The sequence below is a fragment of the Scomber japonicus genome, chromosome 19 (genome assembly GCF_027409825.1).
Source record: "Scomber japonicus isolate fScoJap1 chromosome 19, fScoJap1.pri, whole genome shotgun sequence".
In the NCBI taxonomy this organism is placed as follows: Eukaryota; Metazoa; Chordata; class Actinopteri; order Scombriformes; family Scombridae; genus Scomber; species Scomber japonicus.
In genome coordinates, this window is record NC_070596.1 from 30,264,120 (window position 1) to 30,281,460 (window position 17,341).

Consider the following 17,341-nt stretch of genomic DNA (forward strand, 5'->3'; position numbering starts at 1 on the left):
ACGTGAAAATAAACGTATGAATAACTTCACACATTCTTTTTTTGTGGACTCAGCATCAAATTTCTGCTTTTAATCCATTTAGAGAGAATATATTAGAGGATTATGGTAAAAATGTCTAAGTGGTGTAACCATAAAAACTTTGTACCAAATAATTGAACGTTGCTTAAAAACAGTAAATAGTCAATAAAACAATAGAATACTATTGTTCTAAATTAGGGCTGTCAAACGATTAATTTTTTTAACCGAGATTAATCGCAGAACTTCCATAGTTAATCTCGATTAATCACATGTTTAAAATCCTGTTATTTTCCATTTGAAGGCAGTTTTAAGCCCATAATGTAAAGCATTTCTTACCAGAGTGTCTTAACTGGGAATCAATCACGGCTCTGCTGCGACTCCCACACTCCAAAATGGTCCTTTGGTGGAGCTGAGGCTGGCTTGGCTGCACCTGGGTGTTTAGCGTGGAGGTGCTAACTCAAACTCCACGTACTCCGGTGGTAGTTAAACTCCGTTTGACACAGGTTGCATTTTACTTTTGACTTGTCAACTGAAGCGTCTGGAAGTGTTTTAAAGTTAAACAAGCCGTTCAAAAGTCCAGTAGCTCTCTTACTTTCCATCAGCGCGGTAGGTTTACTGCAGGAGGCCACTTCAAAGCATAGCGCTACAGCTAGAGGAGCCGTCTACGGGGGAGTAGAAGGGACAAAAAGGCTTGCTACATTAAAATGAGATTAAAAAAATTAACGCGTTATGGATTGCATTAATCTAATCGCGATTAATGCGTTAACGCTGACAGCCCAATTCTAAATATTACATTTCATCTGGGTATCCATGGAGATCAGGAAACATTTACATTATTTGTGGTTACACCATTTGACATTTTCAGGAGCATTCAGTCTTACTTTTGGTATAAAATGGTGCAAATGTCATTTAAATGATATAAAACCAACAAAAATACTAAATGTACATTTTAACAAACCTGATGCTGCTTTTAAAAATAGTTTAACTGATTTATGAATTCATTTTCTTACCTTAACGCTTATTGGTCACTGAGCCATGAACAGGAGGAATGACTGTTGACTGCTGGAAAATGGTGTAACTGTCCTTTAAGTTAAATAAATACTTGTTATGTCATTTGCACCTGAAGTAAGGAAGTAAGGAAGGAAGGAAGGAAAGAAGGAAGGAAGGAAAGGAGGAAGGAAAGGAAGCAAGGGAGGAAGAAGGAAGGAAAGGAAGGAGGGAGGAAGGAAGGAAGGTAGGAAGCAAGGGAGGAAGAAGGAAGGAAAGGAAGGAGGGAGGAAGAAGGAAGGAGGGAGGAAGGAAGGAAGGAAGGTAGGAAGGAAAGGAGGGAGGGAGGGAGGGAGGGAGGGAGGAAGGAAGAAAGAAAGAAAGGAAGGACAGATGAAGGAAGGAAGAAAGGAAGGACAGATGAAGGAAGGAAGAAAGGAAGGACAGATGAAGGAAGGAAGAAAGGACAGAAGGAGGGGACATTTACCCTAACAGCTGAACTTAGATCTGAGGAAGGAAGGAAGGAAGGAAGGACAGAGGAAGGACAGAGGAAGGACCCGGGAGGACAACAGGAAGGTTAAAGAGTCTGTATCTCCTGGTGCACGTCGTCTGTTTAAGGGTTAAATAAATAAACTCACACTGACAGCAGACACATTTCAGTTAAAGACTTTATTATTTCAGTAAGAGGAGTAAATGGTCCTAATGTAACATTGTACAGTACATACTTTAATGTAAACTGCAGATAAATGGAAATGTTTAAACTGTTGTGTCCCAAACCACATCTGTTCCCTCTGAAAATGAAACCAACAGGTCGTGTAAAGCAAAGACTGATGAGGTCAGCAGGTAGGTGGAGGAATATGGAGAAGTTGTGACAGACGTCTGGAATGAGTGAGTGATGGAGGAGTTAGTGGGGGAGCTCGTGGGGCACCAGTTTGTAGTGGGAGCCGCAGGACGGGCAGCGGTGGGCCTCGCCCTCGTGAATCCAGAACCAAACCACGGCTGTGTTGTCTTCTTCACCTGCACAGAGGAGACAGAGAGAGGACGAGGTGAGACGCTGGAAAACCTGCCACAAACTAGGCTTTACATGATCAGGATTTTTGGGGCCGATCATCGATCAGTGAGTTTAAATAATCCGATCACGTCTTCTTTGTCCACGCTCCGTTTCTTAACCCTCCTGTTGTGCTCCCGGGTCAAATTGACCCATCTGTTTTGACTCTTCCTTCCTTCCTTCCTTCCTTCCCTTACTTCCCTTCTTCCCTCCTTTCCTTCCCTCCTTCCTTCCTTCCTTCCTTCCTCCTTTCCTTACTTCCCTTCTTCCCTCCTTTCCTTCCCTCCTTCCTTCCTTCCTTCCTCCTTTCCTTCCTCCCTCCTTTCCTTCCTTCCATTCTTCCCTCCTTTCCTTCCTTCCTCCTTTCCTTCCTCCCTCCTTTCCTTCCTTCCATTCTTCCCTCCTTTCCTTCCTTCCCTCCTTTCCTTCCTTCCTTCCTCCCTTCTTCCTTCCTTTCTCCCTTTCTTCCTTCCCTCCTTCCTCCCTCTCTCCTCCCTTCCTTGACTCGAACACAACAGGAGGGTTAAACTCGGCTCCTCCTCCTCGTGTTCCCTTCAGGTACATTTGTGGTGTTGAAACGTTTTGCAGACGCTTCTCTACGAGGTTCTTTAGTGTTGCACAGATTGTTAAATAGCTTGTGTTTTATCTGTCTGCCCACAAACACCCACATGTTGGTTTGAATCCGACAGCTCATGATTCAAGATTCAAAAAACTTTATTGTCCGTCGCATCCTGACAGGGCTCAAAACTAGCTGTAGGATTCAAACAAACATGTCGGTGGTGTGGAACTTCTTCAGAGTAAATCAGATAAAACACAAGCCATCTGTAATCTATCCTTCCTTCCTTCCTTCTTCCCTTCCTTCCTTCCCTTCTTCCCTCCTTTCCTTCCCTCCTTCCTTCCCTCCTTTCCTTCCCTCCTTCCTTCCCTCCTTCTTTCCTTCCATCCCTTCTTCCCTCCCTTCCTTCCTCCCTTCTTCCTTCCTTCCTTCCTTCCTCCTTTCCTTACTTCCCTTCTTCCCTCCTTTCCTTCCCTCCTTCCTTCCTTCCTTCTTTCCTTTCCTTCCTTCCTCCTTTCCTTACTTCCCTTCTTCCCTCCTTTCCTTCCCTCCTTCCTTCCTTCCTTCCTTCCCTCCTTCTTTCCTCCTTTCCTTCCCTCCTTCCTTCCTTCCTTCCTTCTTTCCTTTCCTTCCTTCCTCCTTTCCTTACTTCCCTTCTTCCCTCCTTTCCTTCCCTCCTTCCTTCCTTCCTCCTTTCCTTCCTCCCTCCTTTCCTTCCTTCCATTCTTCCCTCCTTTCCTTCCTTCCTTCCTTCCTTCCTTCCTTCCCTCCTTTCCTTCCTTCCTTCCTCCCTTCTTCCTTCCTTTCTCCCTTTCTTCCTTCCCTCCTTCCTCCCTCTCTCCTCCCTTCCTTGACTCGAACACAACAGGAGGGTTAAACTCGGCTTCTCCTCCTCGTGTTCCCTTCAGGTACATTTGTGCTGTTGAAACGTTTTGCAGACGCTTCCCTACGAGGTTCTTTAGTGTTTTATCTGTCTGCTCACAACACCCACATGTTGGTTTGAATCCGACAGCTCATGATTCAAGATTCAAAAAACTTTATTGTCCGTCGCATCCTGACAGGGCTCAAAACTAACTGTCGGATTCAAACAAACATGTCGGTGGTGTGGAACTTCTTCAGAGTAAATCAGATAAAACACAAGCCATCTGTAATCTATCCTTCCTTCCTTCCTTCCTTCCTTCCTTCCTTCCTCCCTCCCTCCCTCCGATAAAACACCATCCATCTGTAATCTATCCTTCCTTCCTTCCTTCCCTCCTCCCTTCCTTCCTTCCTCCCTCCCTCCGATAAAACACAAGCCATCTGCAATCTATCCTTCCTTCCTTCCTTCCCTCCTCCCTTCCTTCCTTCCTCCCTCCCTCCCTCCGATAAAACACAAGCCATCTGTAATCTATCCTTCCTTCCTTCCTTCCCTCCTCCCTTCCTTCCTTCCTCCCTCCCTCCCTCCGATAAAACACAAGGCATCTGTATCTATAGCAACGGGAGCATCTGCAAAAAGTTTCAACATGACGACATTGATCGGATCGGAGAATTAAGACGTTACAGCCGATCTTACTAATTACATAAAACACTAAATATCGGCTGATCCGATATAGCCGATCAGATCGGAGTAAAGCCGAGCCACAACCTGAAGTACAAAGAGTGTGTGAAGCTTTGCACTGCAGAAGCCCGAGCCGCAAGCCGTCCACAACCCGAAGCCAAAGCTCACTGCAAGCTTCATTTTCCCGCAGTGTGCCTAGTGTACTATAACTAAAGCTGTGTCCTATCACTCCTCTTGTTATTCAGTATTTATGAATATATTGTATTGTGTTATTTGAACAGCTGAGCATTTATTCATGAAACCTGTTTATTATTATTCATTCATTTGATTTTGCAACTGTTCACTGAAATAGCCGCTTTCAATAAAACTACTAGTGAGAGTCATATTTGACTTTGACTTTGAACATTTTCCATTAACTGAGCAGCCTTAACCCTCCTGTTGTGCTCCCGGGTCAAATTGACCCATCTGTTTTGACTCTTTCTTCCTTCCTTCCCTCCTTCCCTCCTTTCCTTCCTCCTTTCCTTCCTTCCTTCCTTCCTCCTTTCCTTCCATCCCTTCTTCCCTCCTTTCCTTCCTTACTTCCTCCTTTCCTTACTTCCCTTCTTCCCTCCTTTCCTTCCCTCCTTCCTTCCTTCCTTCTTTCCTTCCCTCCTCCTTTCCTTCCATCCCTTCTTCCCTCCTTCCCTCCTTTCCTTTCCTCCTTTCCTTCCTTCCTTCCCTCCTTCTTTCCTCCTTTCCTTCCATCCCTTCTTCCCTCCTTTCCTTCCTTCCTCCTTTCCTTCCTCCTTCCCTCCTTCTTTCCTTCCCTCCTTCTTTCCTCTTTTCCTTCCATCCCTTCTTCCCTCCTTTCCTCCTTTCCTTACTTCCCTTCTTCCTTCCCTCCTTCTTTCCTCCTTTCCTTCCATCCCTTCTTCCCTCCTTTCCTTCCCTCCTTCCTTCCTTCCTTCTTTCCTTCCCTCCTTCTTTCCTTCCATCCCTTCTTCCCTCCTTTCCTTCCTTCCTTCCTCCTTTCCTTCCTCCCTCCTTTCCTTCTTTCCTCCTTTCCTTCCTTCCATTCTTCCCTCCTTTCCTTCCTTCCTTCCTCCCTCCTTCCTTCCTTCCTTCCCTCCTTCTTTCCTCCTTTCCTTCCTTCCTTCCTTCCTCCCTTCTTCCTCCCTTTCTTCCTCCATCTCCCTTTCTTCCTTCCCTCCTTCCTTCCTCCCTCTCTCCTCCCTTCCTTGACTCGAACACAACAGGAGGGTTAATGACTAGTCTACAAATGGTATAAGCATCTGTAGATTGAGATTTGAATTGAATGGTGACCTGGAGAATGGTGGCGCCCCCTAGTGGGAACCCAGCATAGGATGAATAAACATGTTGGTGACTTACAGACGCATCCCACCAGCCTCTTGTTGGTGATGGAGGGGACCAGGTGAGGGTCTGCCTTGGAGCCGGAGTACTCCTTTGGCTTCATCATGCTGTATGGATCCTGAAACAGAACAAAAGACCCAGTCAGATATAATAAGGATCACCTAAATCTGCTTTATTCATTATTAATATGTTGGAGTTTTAAAGTCTATATATTTAATCTCTATTTAATTAACTGAACAGAAATGACGAGGAGGTTTATTCTTGATGGATTACAGAAAACTTAAACCAGCCTGACAGTCAAAGAAATGGTTTTATACCACTCAATACCAATATTACTTCTTACTTATTATATTAAATAATGCCATGATTACCGTTATAACATATTCTAACTATTATTGTACTTATTATTGCTGCTCTTATATTCTAGTTTACTGTCCACTGCTGCTGGGATAATGCAACTTTCTCCATTGTGGGACTAATAAAGGAATATCTGATCTTATATTTAACGTTTTTAATATTTAAACTTGACTTTCCAGATACATGAGGAGGTTCTTGATTTTTAATCCAGTTTAATCTGCTTCTTCTTCTTCTCTCTCAGAGGTGAATTATTAGTAAACCAGTCTGACAGTCGAAGTTCATTACGTGGAAAAACACTCGTCACTAAAACGCCGAAAACATCTGAGATAAACCTGGAGTTCATTTCCCAGTTTGTCCCAGTTCACGGCTGCTGGGAGCAGATAACACACAGACACACACACACACACACACACACACACACAATTAGAGACGTTTCTTATCTGAAAAGTCTCCTTATTTAAAACCAGAGAGATTATTATCAGAGTCTGAGCTGCTGGAGGAGAGATTGGAGGTTCGATTCCCGACAGCTCCAGTCTGCACGCTGAAGCCTGAACTGTGTGTGTGTGTGTGTGTGTGTGTGTGTGTGTGTGTGTGTGTGTGTGTGTGTGTGTGTGTGTGTGTGTGTGTGAGAATGTATAAGTATTGCTTTTATCAGCTGTGATGGAAGTAATCAAAAGGACACACACATCAGACTACGATCACTTTTGGGGACATTACATAGACTTACATTCAATTTCTGGACACTTAACATAATCCTAACCAACACACACACACACACACACACACACACACACACACGTTACCGTACCGTTCCTTCCTTCATGGCCTTCATGATGATCCTCTCCATTCCTGTAGCTTGTTCCTCGTCAGTGGGAATTCCTGAAAAACAGATCAGAGAAAAAAAAGAGAGAAATCATTTTTTAGTCACTTTTATAACCTTTAATATCAGCTGTGTCTGTGTGACTGTTAGTCCACTAATGTTTCCTCCTGAATTACTTTAGTCATGAAAACTAGAAAAATATGATTATCACAGCTTTTCTCCTCCATCCAGAGCTCATTAAACAGGTCTGAACATTTACTCTATAAAAGATTCTGAGTGATTGTAAAAATGTTCCTACTTTTAGTTTAAATGAAAATCATGTAGAGCTCTCACTTCTTCAGATGTCACAATATAAGATGAGATAGGGCTGGGCGACTCTTTACCAAATAACTGGATATCAATATCACAATAATATAGTACTAATGACTACTGATGCTTTCACTACATATTTGCACAATGAGATTTTTGATACATAATCATCATTAATGTGGACTTAATGACAAAGTGGGTGAAAGTTAAATAACAGAGCAGCTAGAACAATCTGTTAAGTTCAGATAATTACATCATTTTACTGTAATGCAACATTTAAAAGCAGAAAATATAATATATAATATCAATATATTGCCCAGCACTAAGATGAGATGTATAGTGTACGGGTGAACGTGTACTAAATATAGAACAAACAATAAATGAGACAAAATTGGATAAAATAAATAAATAAAATATGTACAGTAAACTGGATCTTTGTGTGAATAAATGTGCAATATGCCTGACAAACAAAATAAGGTTTCACAAATCTGAAACTGGGTATTAATGAGTCTCTATAATCGGTTTGGAAAACATGTAGTTTGTTTTTATCTAAATTAAGGAAGAAAGCAGTGAAATCATCTTTTTCACACTTTTTAAAAGCAAAATAAAGGTTTCACAAATCTTAAAAAGGGTTTAAACAGTGTGCAGGATTTTGATAAGATGTCTAACACTTTGTATATTAAAATAATGATAAACATAAGCTGTTCAACTTATTTTACTATCTCTTTAACTCTGATCAGAAGCTAAAGTTAACTTCAGCTAACATTAGCAGAGTTTATTAACAATTTATTACTTATTCCAGTAAAACATTAACACACCAGAAACACTCCAGAGCTGAGCTTTATTAATAATAAACCTTAACTGTATGATTTAAATAGTTAAAAAACACAGTTTGACCTCTTTATCAGTCCATCTGCTGCTAATGCTAATGCTAACGGTAACGTACACCGGTGTTATGGTTTAACTGGTGACCGTGTTATCTGGTGACTTCCTCACGTTGCGTCACGGAGAGTTGAATGAGACTTCTGAAAAAACACAATTTAACTCAATTCTCTAATTTAGATTAATTTGTACTTCTAAAAGGGATTACATTACAATTTAAACTTGTTTTTTTAAAAAGAGAAAGTCACCAGTTAAACCACTAACACCAGATAATCCGTAACACCGGGTGGAGGTCAAAGCGGCTCTCAGCGGTGTTTGTGTGTCCGTGTCCCGGTGTAGATGTGCTCACCTCCTCCAGCAGCCATGCCGCGGCTCGGGGCAGACATCGGGGCACATACCGGGGCAGACACCGGGGCCCTGCAGGCTGAGGAGGCTCTGAAAGCCGAGCGGAGCAGTAACCTTGCAGCCATTCTTCCTCCTTCTGTCTTGAGTCAGGGCTCACCGGGATGACGTAGTAGTTTGTTGAACCCTTCTTCTTCTTCTTCTTCTTTGCTATTTAACGGCAGATTTCATCCTCTGTGCTACATCACCGCCACCTGCTGGATCTACGTCGCTCCTACACCGTCCTAGGTTTCTTATAAACAGTCTGTTTCACCGGGTTTCACACTCTTCCCACCAGCCCCGTTCTCTCAACCCTTTACATACTATTCAGAAGTGATGATTTAAGACCATTTTTTTTAGCGGTGCTCAAGCAAAGCATCCCTAAATTTGATCAAAGCACCCCTAAAAATAAGATGAAATAGATTTTATTTGTCATTCAGATTATACTATATACAGCACATTTCGTAGCAATGGCTAAAAATAGTACAGAATATTAAAAAAAGTACTGTTTCTCAGTACTGTTGTTCAAAATAGAACAGGGGAAATAAAAAAAAGTATATATATGAAAAAAAAAATCTTATATATGTTGCAGTTGCACATTTGCATAGTATAATTGCACAGCAGTAGCCTGTAAACTTGTGCAGTCCATGGAACTGTGTGAATGTGTGTAGTAGGGGCTCCACGATACGATATTATCATGATACTTGTGTAATAATATGATTTCAATGCGATTTTAAATATATTGCAATTCATTACCTTTTTTCAACTGCAAATTGTCCCCAAATAAAAAGGAAAACTTCCCCCTGCACACTGACTTCACCAGAAAACAAACTAGAGCCCTCTAGTGGACTGAAAAAGCAATTGATTTTATTATTCTTGTACCAAAAACTTATGCTGTATCAATTTTTTCCCCCATCCCTAGTGCGTAGGTGGGGGGATTACTATAAGAGTTCAAAAGTCTGATGGCTAGGGGGAAGAAGCCCTCCCTCAGGGTCCATGAACTATCTTAGAGTCCTCTCTGTAGAAATCTGACTGTTTATTCTGAACCATTATTATCATACATTACAGTAGACCACTCTACTATGTATTAATATTTCTTGTTGTAATTTAAAGGTCTGATCCTAGAGTCGCCCCTGACTCTTACAGCAGTGGTCTCCATCCCTGCTTCCAGAGAGCTGACTGTGGCTGATGTATACCAAGCAATTTCCTGTGAAGGATCAATACAGTATTTATCTATCTATGTCACATGTTGTAGATTTAAATTCCACCAAACCCAAATGAAATAAAGCTTCTAAGATGTTAATAATTAGATGAGGTATGAAGGAAAGAGTCCAAAGAGTCACAATGTTCCATAAATAGGATTTAATTAAGTTTATTATTTCAGTAAGAGGAGTAAATGGACCTAATGTAACATTGTACAGTACATACTTTAATGTAAACTGCAGATATATGGAAATGTTTAAACTGTTGTGTCCCAAACCACATCTGTTCCCTCTGAAAATGAAACCAACAGGTCGTGTAAAGCAAAGACTGATGAGGTCAGTAGGTAGATCAAGTACTGAATAACAGAACAAGCCAAAGAACAATCAGACAACTCTCAACCGAAGACCAGAAAGTAGACCGAGCCACAGATAAATAATCATCTCTCCGGAGAGTGACGGATAAAGAGGTCGGGCGGTGTGAGGGTTCTTGAGCTGGTTCTGGAGGAATATGACATAGAGAAGCTGACAGAGAGCAGACACACAGTGCTGTGACAGACGTCTGGAATAAGTGAGTGATGGAGGAGTTAGTGGGGGAGCTCGTGGGGCACCAGTTTGTAGTGGGAGCCACAGGATGGGCAGCGGTGGGCCTCGCCCTCATGAATCCAGAACCAAACCACGGCTGTGTTGTCTTCTTCACCTGCACAGAGGAGACAGAGAGAGGACGAGGTGAGACGCTGGAAAACCTTCAATCACTTACACAAAATAAAGCTAATTAAAAGACTGACTTCTTAATAATTTGACATTTGATCATCTAAACCACTGAACAGTTTGGAGTTGCTTGAGGAAACCTGTCAGTTCATAGAGAGCAAAGAGAGAGACGCCACAGAGCTCCATGATGAAGAGAAGCTTGTGTGAGTTGGTGTCTCAACACGCTAAACCTCCAGCTTCAGGAGCTGCAGTGAGAGCTTTTAAAGCCAAGCTGCACCTGTGTGAGATGAACATGTGGCGAAGAAACATTTAGGTCACTTACAGACGCATCCCACCAGCCTCTTGTTGGTGATGGAGGGGACCAGGTGAGGGTCGGCCTTGGAGCCGGTGTACTCCTTGGGCTTCATCATGCTGTAGGGATCCTGAAACAGAACAAAAGACCCAGTCAGATATAATAAAACACAAGAAACAAGAATCACCTAAATCTGTGTGTTTCATATCATTTATAATGTTTTATTCATTACTATTTATATTTTGTGGTTTTAACTCTATATTTAATCTCTATTTCATGGTTTTGACTATTGTTAATTTAACCCAACAGAAATGACGAGCAGGTTTATTCTTGATGGATTACAGAAAAAGTAAACCAGCCTGACAGTGGAAGCTCATTATGTGGAAACACTCGTCACTAAAACGCCGAACATCTGAGATAAAACTGGAGTTCATTTCCCAGTTTGTCCCAGTTCACGGCTGCTGGGAGCAGATAACACACACAGACGTTCAATGGGGTCAGGTTTACCAGTCATACTGAAGAAACTTCGGTCAATTAAGACTCATGTAACACCTTTCTTATTGAATAAATTTGATCCCAATAACCCAGATAGTGAAACACAATATAGCCAATTCCTGGAAATCTATTAGCAAACCAATTGGGCTTTTCCACTATACAGTTCTAGCACTCAACTCAACTCAACTCAACTTTATTTATAAAGCACTTTAAAACAACCACAGCTGAAACAAAGTGCTGTACATAAATACATAAAACAACACAGGAAACGTAAAACAATTAACAAGCACTACTCGACTTGACTGGGTTTCCTTTGCATTTCCATCAGGGATAGTACCTGGTACCTGCTACTTTTTTAGTATCTGCTCTGTTGAAGTTCCAAGCGAGCCGAGCTGAGCCGAGACTAAAATGTGACGTCAACAGACTGCCGACCACTGATTGGTCAGAGAGTCACTGGAAGAGTCATGAGCCGTCCCACACAAGAATCAATTTAAATACCAGCAAAAGCGTTGTAACAATTGGTTTCTCTTCTCTTTGCTTTGTGTGAGACAGAAAGCCACATACAGCAGCAAGTACACCATCGTCTCCATGTCCTCCATTGGTTATGTGTTTGTGTCGCGTATAAAACGAAGTCTCAGCAGTTTGGTGCAGCGTTGCTATGACGAAACCGCCAACGTTGAGGAGGAACTATAGTAATGGAAAAGGTCGTTCCTGGTACCAAACCAAGTCGAGTAGAGCTAGAACTGTATAGTGGAAAAGCTCCACAAGTCTACAAACCTGGCTGGCCACAAAGTCAAATTCTCTAACCCTGGAAAACAATGTATTTCTAGAAGGAGAGAAGGCCAAAGAGACTTTAATGACCTTATCGTTACGGTGACATATCAGCTGCTATTTTGTTACTTTGGACTCCTGGACTGAAACACAATGTATTGCTCTGTTGTAATAATTTATACTGTATGTATTCATTAATCTGCTTTTAAAATCGGTCATATCTCTCTCTCTCTCTCTCTCTATACATATACATATACATATACATGTACTTAAATAACCTGCCTGTCGTAGACACCTTAAACTACTGACTGAAGTTATAGTTTATCATGTTCGTCATCAAGCCGGTTATTTTTAGGTTCATACCGATCCTTCCTTCATGGCCTTCATGATGATCCTCTCCATGCCTGTAGCTTGTTCCTCATCTGTGGGAATCCCTGAAAACATTCAACCAACAGTGTTAGTCATTAAAAAAACCTACAAAGTCATCAAAGCAAATACAAATCTACAAGCTCCTTAACGGCGGGGTAGTGGTATCTACGGTGGACTAAATATCAGCCGATTTCCTTACATATATAATTAATACTGCTGCAACTATTAACTGACAAGTACTTTCATTATTGATTTGTTTAAGATGGTGAAAAATGTTCCCCAAAGTCCACGATGACGTCTTCAAATGTCTTGTGTTGTCCATAACCCAAAAAATATTCAGTTAACTGTCAATATTCACATTAAGAAGCTGAAATCAGATAACTTTGACAGTAAAAGCTTCACAATTACAACCTCACCAACATCTATCTGTACATTTATTGTACTCTATTATCTATCTCTTTTTTAAGCTAGAGTGGAGTAGTGTAATTGGGACAGTGACTAATGTAGGACACCTAAGCTCCAACATTAAAGTGAACATGATTGGTGTTGAATCCAAGCAGGTGTGTCATGTAATAGAAATCATGTGACTTTGTGAGTCTTATATCATAAATGCCACACACCAAGTAGCCCTTGTGAAGTCCACTTAAAGGTCAGTGATAGAAAATCAGTGTTAAGGATATACATCTGACATGAATAAAACAATGTTCTCAATTGTGCATCAAATGAGGCATAAACCTAAATTAGAAAACCTACAAATTCTGAAACCATTTGGCACAAGGACAGTTATATATATGCCACTTTCCCTTTGAGTACAATATCTATAAATTGGCTTCTGATTAAACAAGGAAGGAAACATCTTGAGGATTTCATAATGATATATAAGGTGTTGATATAATGTATTAGATTCATATAGTACACAAGTCAGAATGGCGAAAGTGACCCCACATGACCCTACTCCACCCTAATTGTAATGTTTTACCACTAATTAACAGATACTGTATGAAACGTGTTATTCAATACACCTTAAAACTTAAAACTGAGTCAAAATATAATAATTGAGTATAGAATTAATGTAACAGTTGAAGCTCTCCACATGGTTATTTAAGGCCGGGATAAACGAAAGATATGAACATTTATTTGAATTAAAATAGCTTTTTTGGTATTTTTAATGTATGCCGAATTGAAGAACACTTGAGCTTTAATCTACTATACAAGTCATATTTCTATTTTATCATCTATAATTGACACTACGCACTATTTCTAAATGAATTTGTATATATCTAACCGAGGTCCGGCCTGACTGTCCTTGTGGTGGTGCAGTCCTCCTCTAGTGGATATGACAGCAGTGACTGTGTGTCTAACTCAAACCCTAACCAGGTAGATGTGCTCCTCACCTCCTCCAGCAGCCATGCCGCGGATAGGGGCCGACACCGGGGCAACCATCCGGGCAGACACCGGGGCAGCCCTGCAGGTGGAGGCAGCTCTGAAAGCCGAGCGGAGCAGTAACCTTGCAGCCATTCTTCCTCCTTCAGTGATCGCAGTGTAATGATGGCGTACAGAGAGAGAGACGGGAAATAATCTTCTTCTTCTCCTGGCTTTATCAGCAGTGTGGAGCTTACTGCCATCTGCTGGAGTTGGGTGAAACCTGCAGTGTCCCTGTCAGATTTTTGGAGGAGAGCAGGGGTGGCACACATGAGGCCCGTGGGCCAGAACCGGCAGGCCGAGGGGTCCAATCCGGCTCACTTTCCTTCCTCCCTTCTTTCCTTCCTCCTTTTCTTTCTTCCTTCCTTCCATCTGTCCCTCCGGTCTTCTGTTCTTTCTCTTCCTTCCATCTTTACTTCCTGTCTTCTTTTCCTTCCTTTCTTCTGTCCTACCTCCCTTTCTCCATGCCATCTTTTCTTCCTGTCTTCTCTTCCTTCCTCCTTTTCTTTCTTTCTTCCTTCCTCCCTTCTTTTCCTTCCATCTTTTTTCCAGTCTTCTCTTCCATCTCCTTCCATCTTTTCCTTTCTTCCTTCCATCTTTCCCACACTTTCTTCCCATCCCTCCCTCCATCCCTCACTTACTGACTGACTGACTGACTGACTGACTGACTGTCTTACTTACTTACTCACTCACTCACTTCCTTCCTTCCTTCCTTTTAATGGTCCGGCCCACATGAGATCAAATTTGGCTGTATGTGGCCCTTATCGGAGGCTGCAGTTTCAGGACTGCATTTGTGGGACTCAAAGCAACAGTGGTGTGAAACATTTGTAAAGAGTTGTAATTTGTGTATAATCATGTTTCACACTCAATGCAGACACACAACAAAAATACAGTCTGGTGTCAGTCTTCAATCCCATTGCTGCTACTGTGACTGTCTTCTCTATGACCGGGCTAACAACAGCAAACAGGTTACAAGGTTACAGCCAAACAACTAAATTAACAATACTGTAGTGACTGTAAATACCAATGAAAAGAATGAATACTATAAGGAGCGCCACTCACTGCATAACAAAGCCAATGCTGCCATCTACTGATCAAAATGAATATTGCTAAACAAACTCAAGGTCAAATCAGGTGAGTTTCCTCCTATTTAAAAGTGACACAAAGCATTTTAAATAATAATAATGGTGGGGGGACCAAGTTAATGACACAAACTAATACAACTAAACATCTGCCAACAATCTTAGCCCCTAAAGAGTCCAGGGTGCCACTATCACATGGCAATAAGAATCACTGTGTTTTTGGTGCTACACATTGATGTACACCACTTACATCTACAGAAAGAGTAAGTCCTCCTCCATAGACCCCACCATGTTTCTACAGTGGCCCAGTAAAGGTCCTAAATTCTTCGCTCTGACTCTTTGTCGCCATTCTCTGTATGTTGTGGTGAAAAACAATGGTGGGAAGAAAAAGACGGGAAACTAATGTAAAAGATTAAGAATGAATTGTTGTTTGGAGGATTGTAAATACTCTGTTTCAAGAGTGTGTTCTTAGTGGGACGTTTTGGTCATATCATGCAAAATATATTTAGCACATAAATAAAGCATCATGCAGGTGACTCATAACTGACTGAATATAACATATGTGGACAACCATGGCAGTGAGTCTCATACAGCAGTGGAAAGTAACTAAGTACATTTACTCAAGTAATGTATTTGAGTACTGTCCTGAGGTACTTATACTTTACTGTAGTATTTCCATGTGATGCTACTTTCTACATCTCAGAGGGAAATATTGTACTTTCTACTCCACTACATTTATTTGACAGCTCTAGGTACATTTCAGAAAGAAGAAAATTTGACACGATGGATAGCAGCAGCAGAGTGCTTGTTCCCTCCCCTTCAGATCAACAGTTTGAAGATGGGTGTAACCAACATGTGAAGAGGTACAAGAGCTGTCAGGCTGCACTTCCTGCTTAACCACGTGTTATTCAGATCAAACCTCAAATTTGTTCAACTTCTCAGGAAGTGAAACTCAGTCAGTCATTGCCACTGAGCGCTGAAATGGCTCAAAGAGGAGATCAGTTGGGCCGAGAAACAATCGGCTGTTCGATCTGTCTGGATCTACTGAAGAATCCGGTGACTATTCCCTGTGGACACAGCTACTGCATGAGATGTATTAAAGGATTCTGGGATGGAGAGGATCAGATAAAGCTCTACACCTGCCCTCAGTGCAGAGAGGCCTTTGCACCAAAGCCAGCCCTGAAGAAAAACACCATGTTAGCAGATTTAGTGGAGCAGCTGAAAAATACTGGACTCCAAACTTCTCCTGCTGATCACTGCTATGCTGGACCTGAAGATGTGGCCTGTGATGTCTGCACTGGGAGGAAGTTGAAAGCCTTCAAGTCTTGTCTGCAGTGTCTGATCTCTTACTGTGAGAATCACCTCCAGCCTCATTACAATGTAGGTCAATTTAAAAAACACAAACTGGTCGAGCCTTCAAAGAAGCTCCAGGAGAACATCTGCTCTCGTCATGATGAGGTGATGAAGATGTTCTGCCGTACAGATCAGCAGAGTATCTGTTATCTCTGCTCTGTGGATGAACATAAAAGCCACGACACAGTCTCAGCTGCAGCAGAAAGGATTGAGAGGCAGAGAGAGCTCGAGGTGAGTCGACTAAACATCCAGCAGAGAATCCAGGACAGAGAGAAAGATGTGAAGCTGCTTCAACAGGAGGTGGAGGCCGTCAGTCACTCTGCTGATAAAGCCGTGGAGGACAGTGAGAAGATCTTCACTCAGCTGATCTGTCTCCTCCAGAAAAGAAGCTCTGATGTGAAGCAGCAGATCAGATCCCAGCAGGAAACTGAAGTGAGTCGAGCCAAAGAGCTTCAGGAGAAGCTGCAGCAAGAGATCACTGAGCTGGAGAGGAAAGACGCTGAACTGAAGAAGCTCTCACACACAGAGGATCACAACCAGTTTCTACACAACTGCCCCTCAGTGTCACAACTCAGTGAACCTACAGACTCATCCAGCATCAATATCCGTCCTCTCAGATACTTTGAGGATGTGACAGCAGCCGTGGCAGAGCTCAGAGATAAACTACAGGACATCCTGAGGGACGAATGGACAAACATCTCACGGGCAGTGACTGAAGTGGACGTTTTACTGTCAGAACCAGAACCCAAGACCAGGGCTGAGATCTTAAAATATTCATGTGAAATCACTCTGGATCCAAACACAGCAAACACAGAACTGTTTTTATCTAATGGGAACAGAAAAGTGGAACGAATGAGCCAACAACAGTCTTATTCTCGTCACCCAGACAGATTCGTTTATGTTTGTCAGGTCCTGAGTAGAGAGAGTCTGACTGGACGTTGTTACTGGGAGGTGGAGTGGAGAGGAGGAGGAGTTTATGTAGCAGTTTCATACAAAAATATCAAAAGAAAAGAAGTGTCAAATGAGTCTATATTTGGAAATAATGACAAATCTTGGGTTTTAAAATGTGTCACTAACAGTTATAGTTTTTTGTTCAACAACACTGAAAAGCTCATCTCAGGTCCTCATTCCTCCAGAGTCGGAGTGTACCTGGATCACAGAGCAGGTATTCTGTCCTTCTACAGCGTCTCTGACACCATTACTCTCCTCCACAGAGTCCAGACCACATTCACACAGCCTCTCTATGCTGGAGTTTGTCTTTATGATGGAGCCACAGCTGAGTTGTGTAAACTCAAATAGACAGAAGTAATTTCAGACTTCATGTGTCAGATTCTGTGTTGTTATTCTTGATTTTTGTCTCCATGTTTCTGAACTGCACAGAGATCGTCTGTCATGCTAATAG

At 42.0% G+C, this 17,341-nt stretch overlaps 3 protein-coding genes across 3 annotated transcripts; 1 reads left to right on the forward strand and 2 right to left on the reverse strand.

The window, feature by feature from the left end:
• Positions 1 to 1,774: 1,774 nt before the first annotated feature.
• On the reverse strand, positions 1,775 to 8,380 carry LOC128380172 (cytochrome c oxidase subunit 5B, mitochondrial-like). The gene is made up of 4 exons (XM_053339887.1): positions 8,214 to 8,380; positions 6,662 to 6,732; positions 5,515 to 5,614; positions 1,775 to 2,022 (listed from the first exon to the last, which is right to left on the reverse strand). The coding sequence occupies exons 1-4, from the start codon at positions 8,332 to 8,334 to the stop codon at positions 1,910 to 1,912; spliced, it is 405 nt and encodes a 134-aa protein (XP_053195862.1). The 5' UTR covers positions 8,335 to 8,380; the 3' UTR covers positions 1,775 to 1,909.
• A 1,218-nt stretch (positions 8,381 to 9,598) lies between these two features.
• On the reverse strand, positions 9,599 to 13,634 carry LOC128380171 (cytochrome c oxidase subunit 5B, mitochondrial-like). The gene is made up of 4 exons (XM_053339886.1): positions 13,477 to 13,634; positions 12,077 to 12,147; positions 10,478 to 10,577; positions 9,599 to 10,144 (listed from the first exon to the last, which is right to left on the reverse strand). The coding sequence occupies exons 1-4, from the start codon at positions 13,598 to 13,600 to the stop codon at positions 10,032 to 10,034; spliced, it is 408 nt and encodes a 135-aa protein (XP_053195861.1). The 5' UTR covers positions 13,601 to 13,634; the 3' UTR covers positions 9,599 to 10,031.
• Positions 13,635 to 15,567: 1,933 nt separating this feature from the next.
• On the forward strand, positions 15,568 to 17,238 carry LOC128380135 (tripartite motif-containing protein 16-like). The gene has a single exon (XM_053339838.1). The coding sequence runs from the start codon at positions 15,568 to 15,570 to the stop codon at positions 17,236 to 17,238; it is 1,671 nt and encodes a 556-aa protein (XP_053195813.1).
• The last annotated feature ends 103 nt before the right edge of the window (positions 17,239 to 17,341 follow it).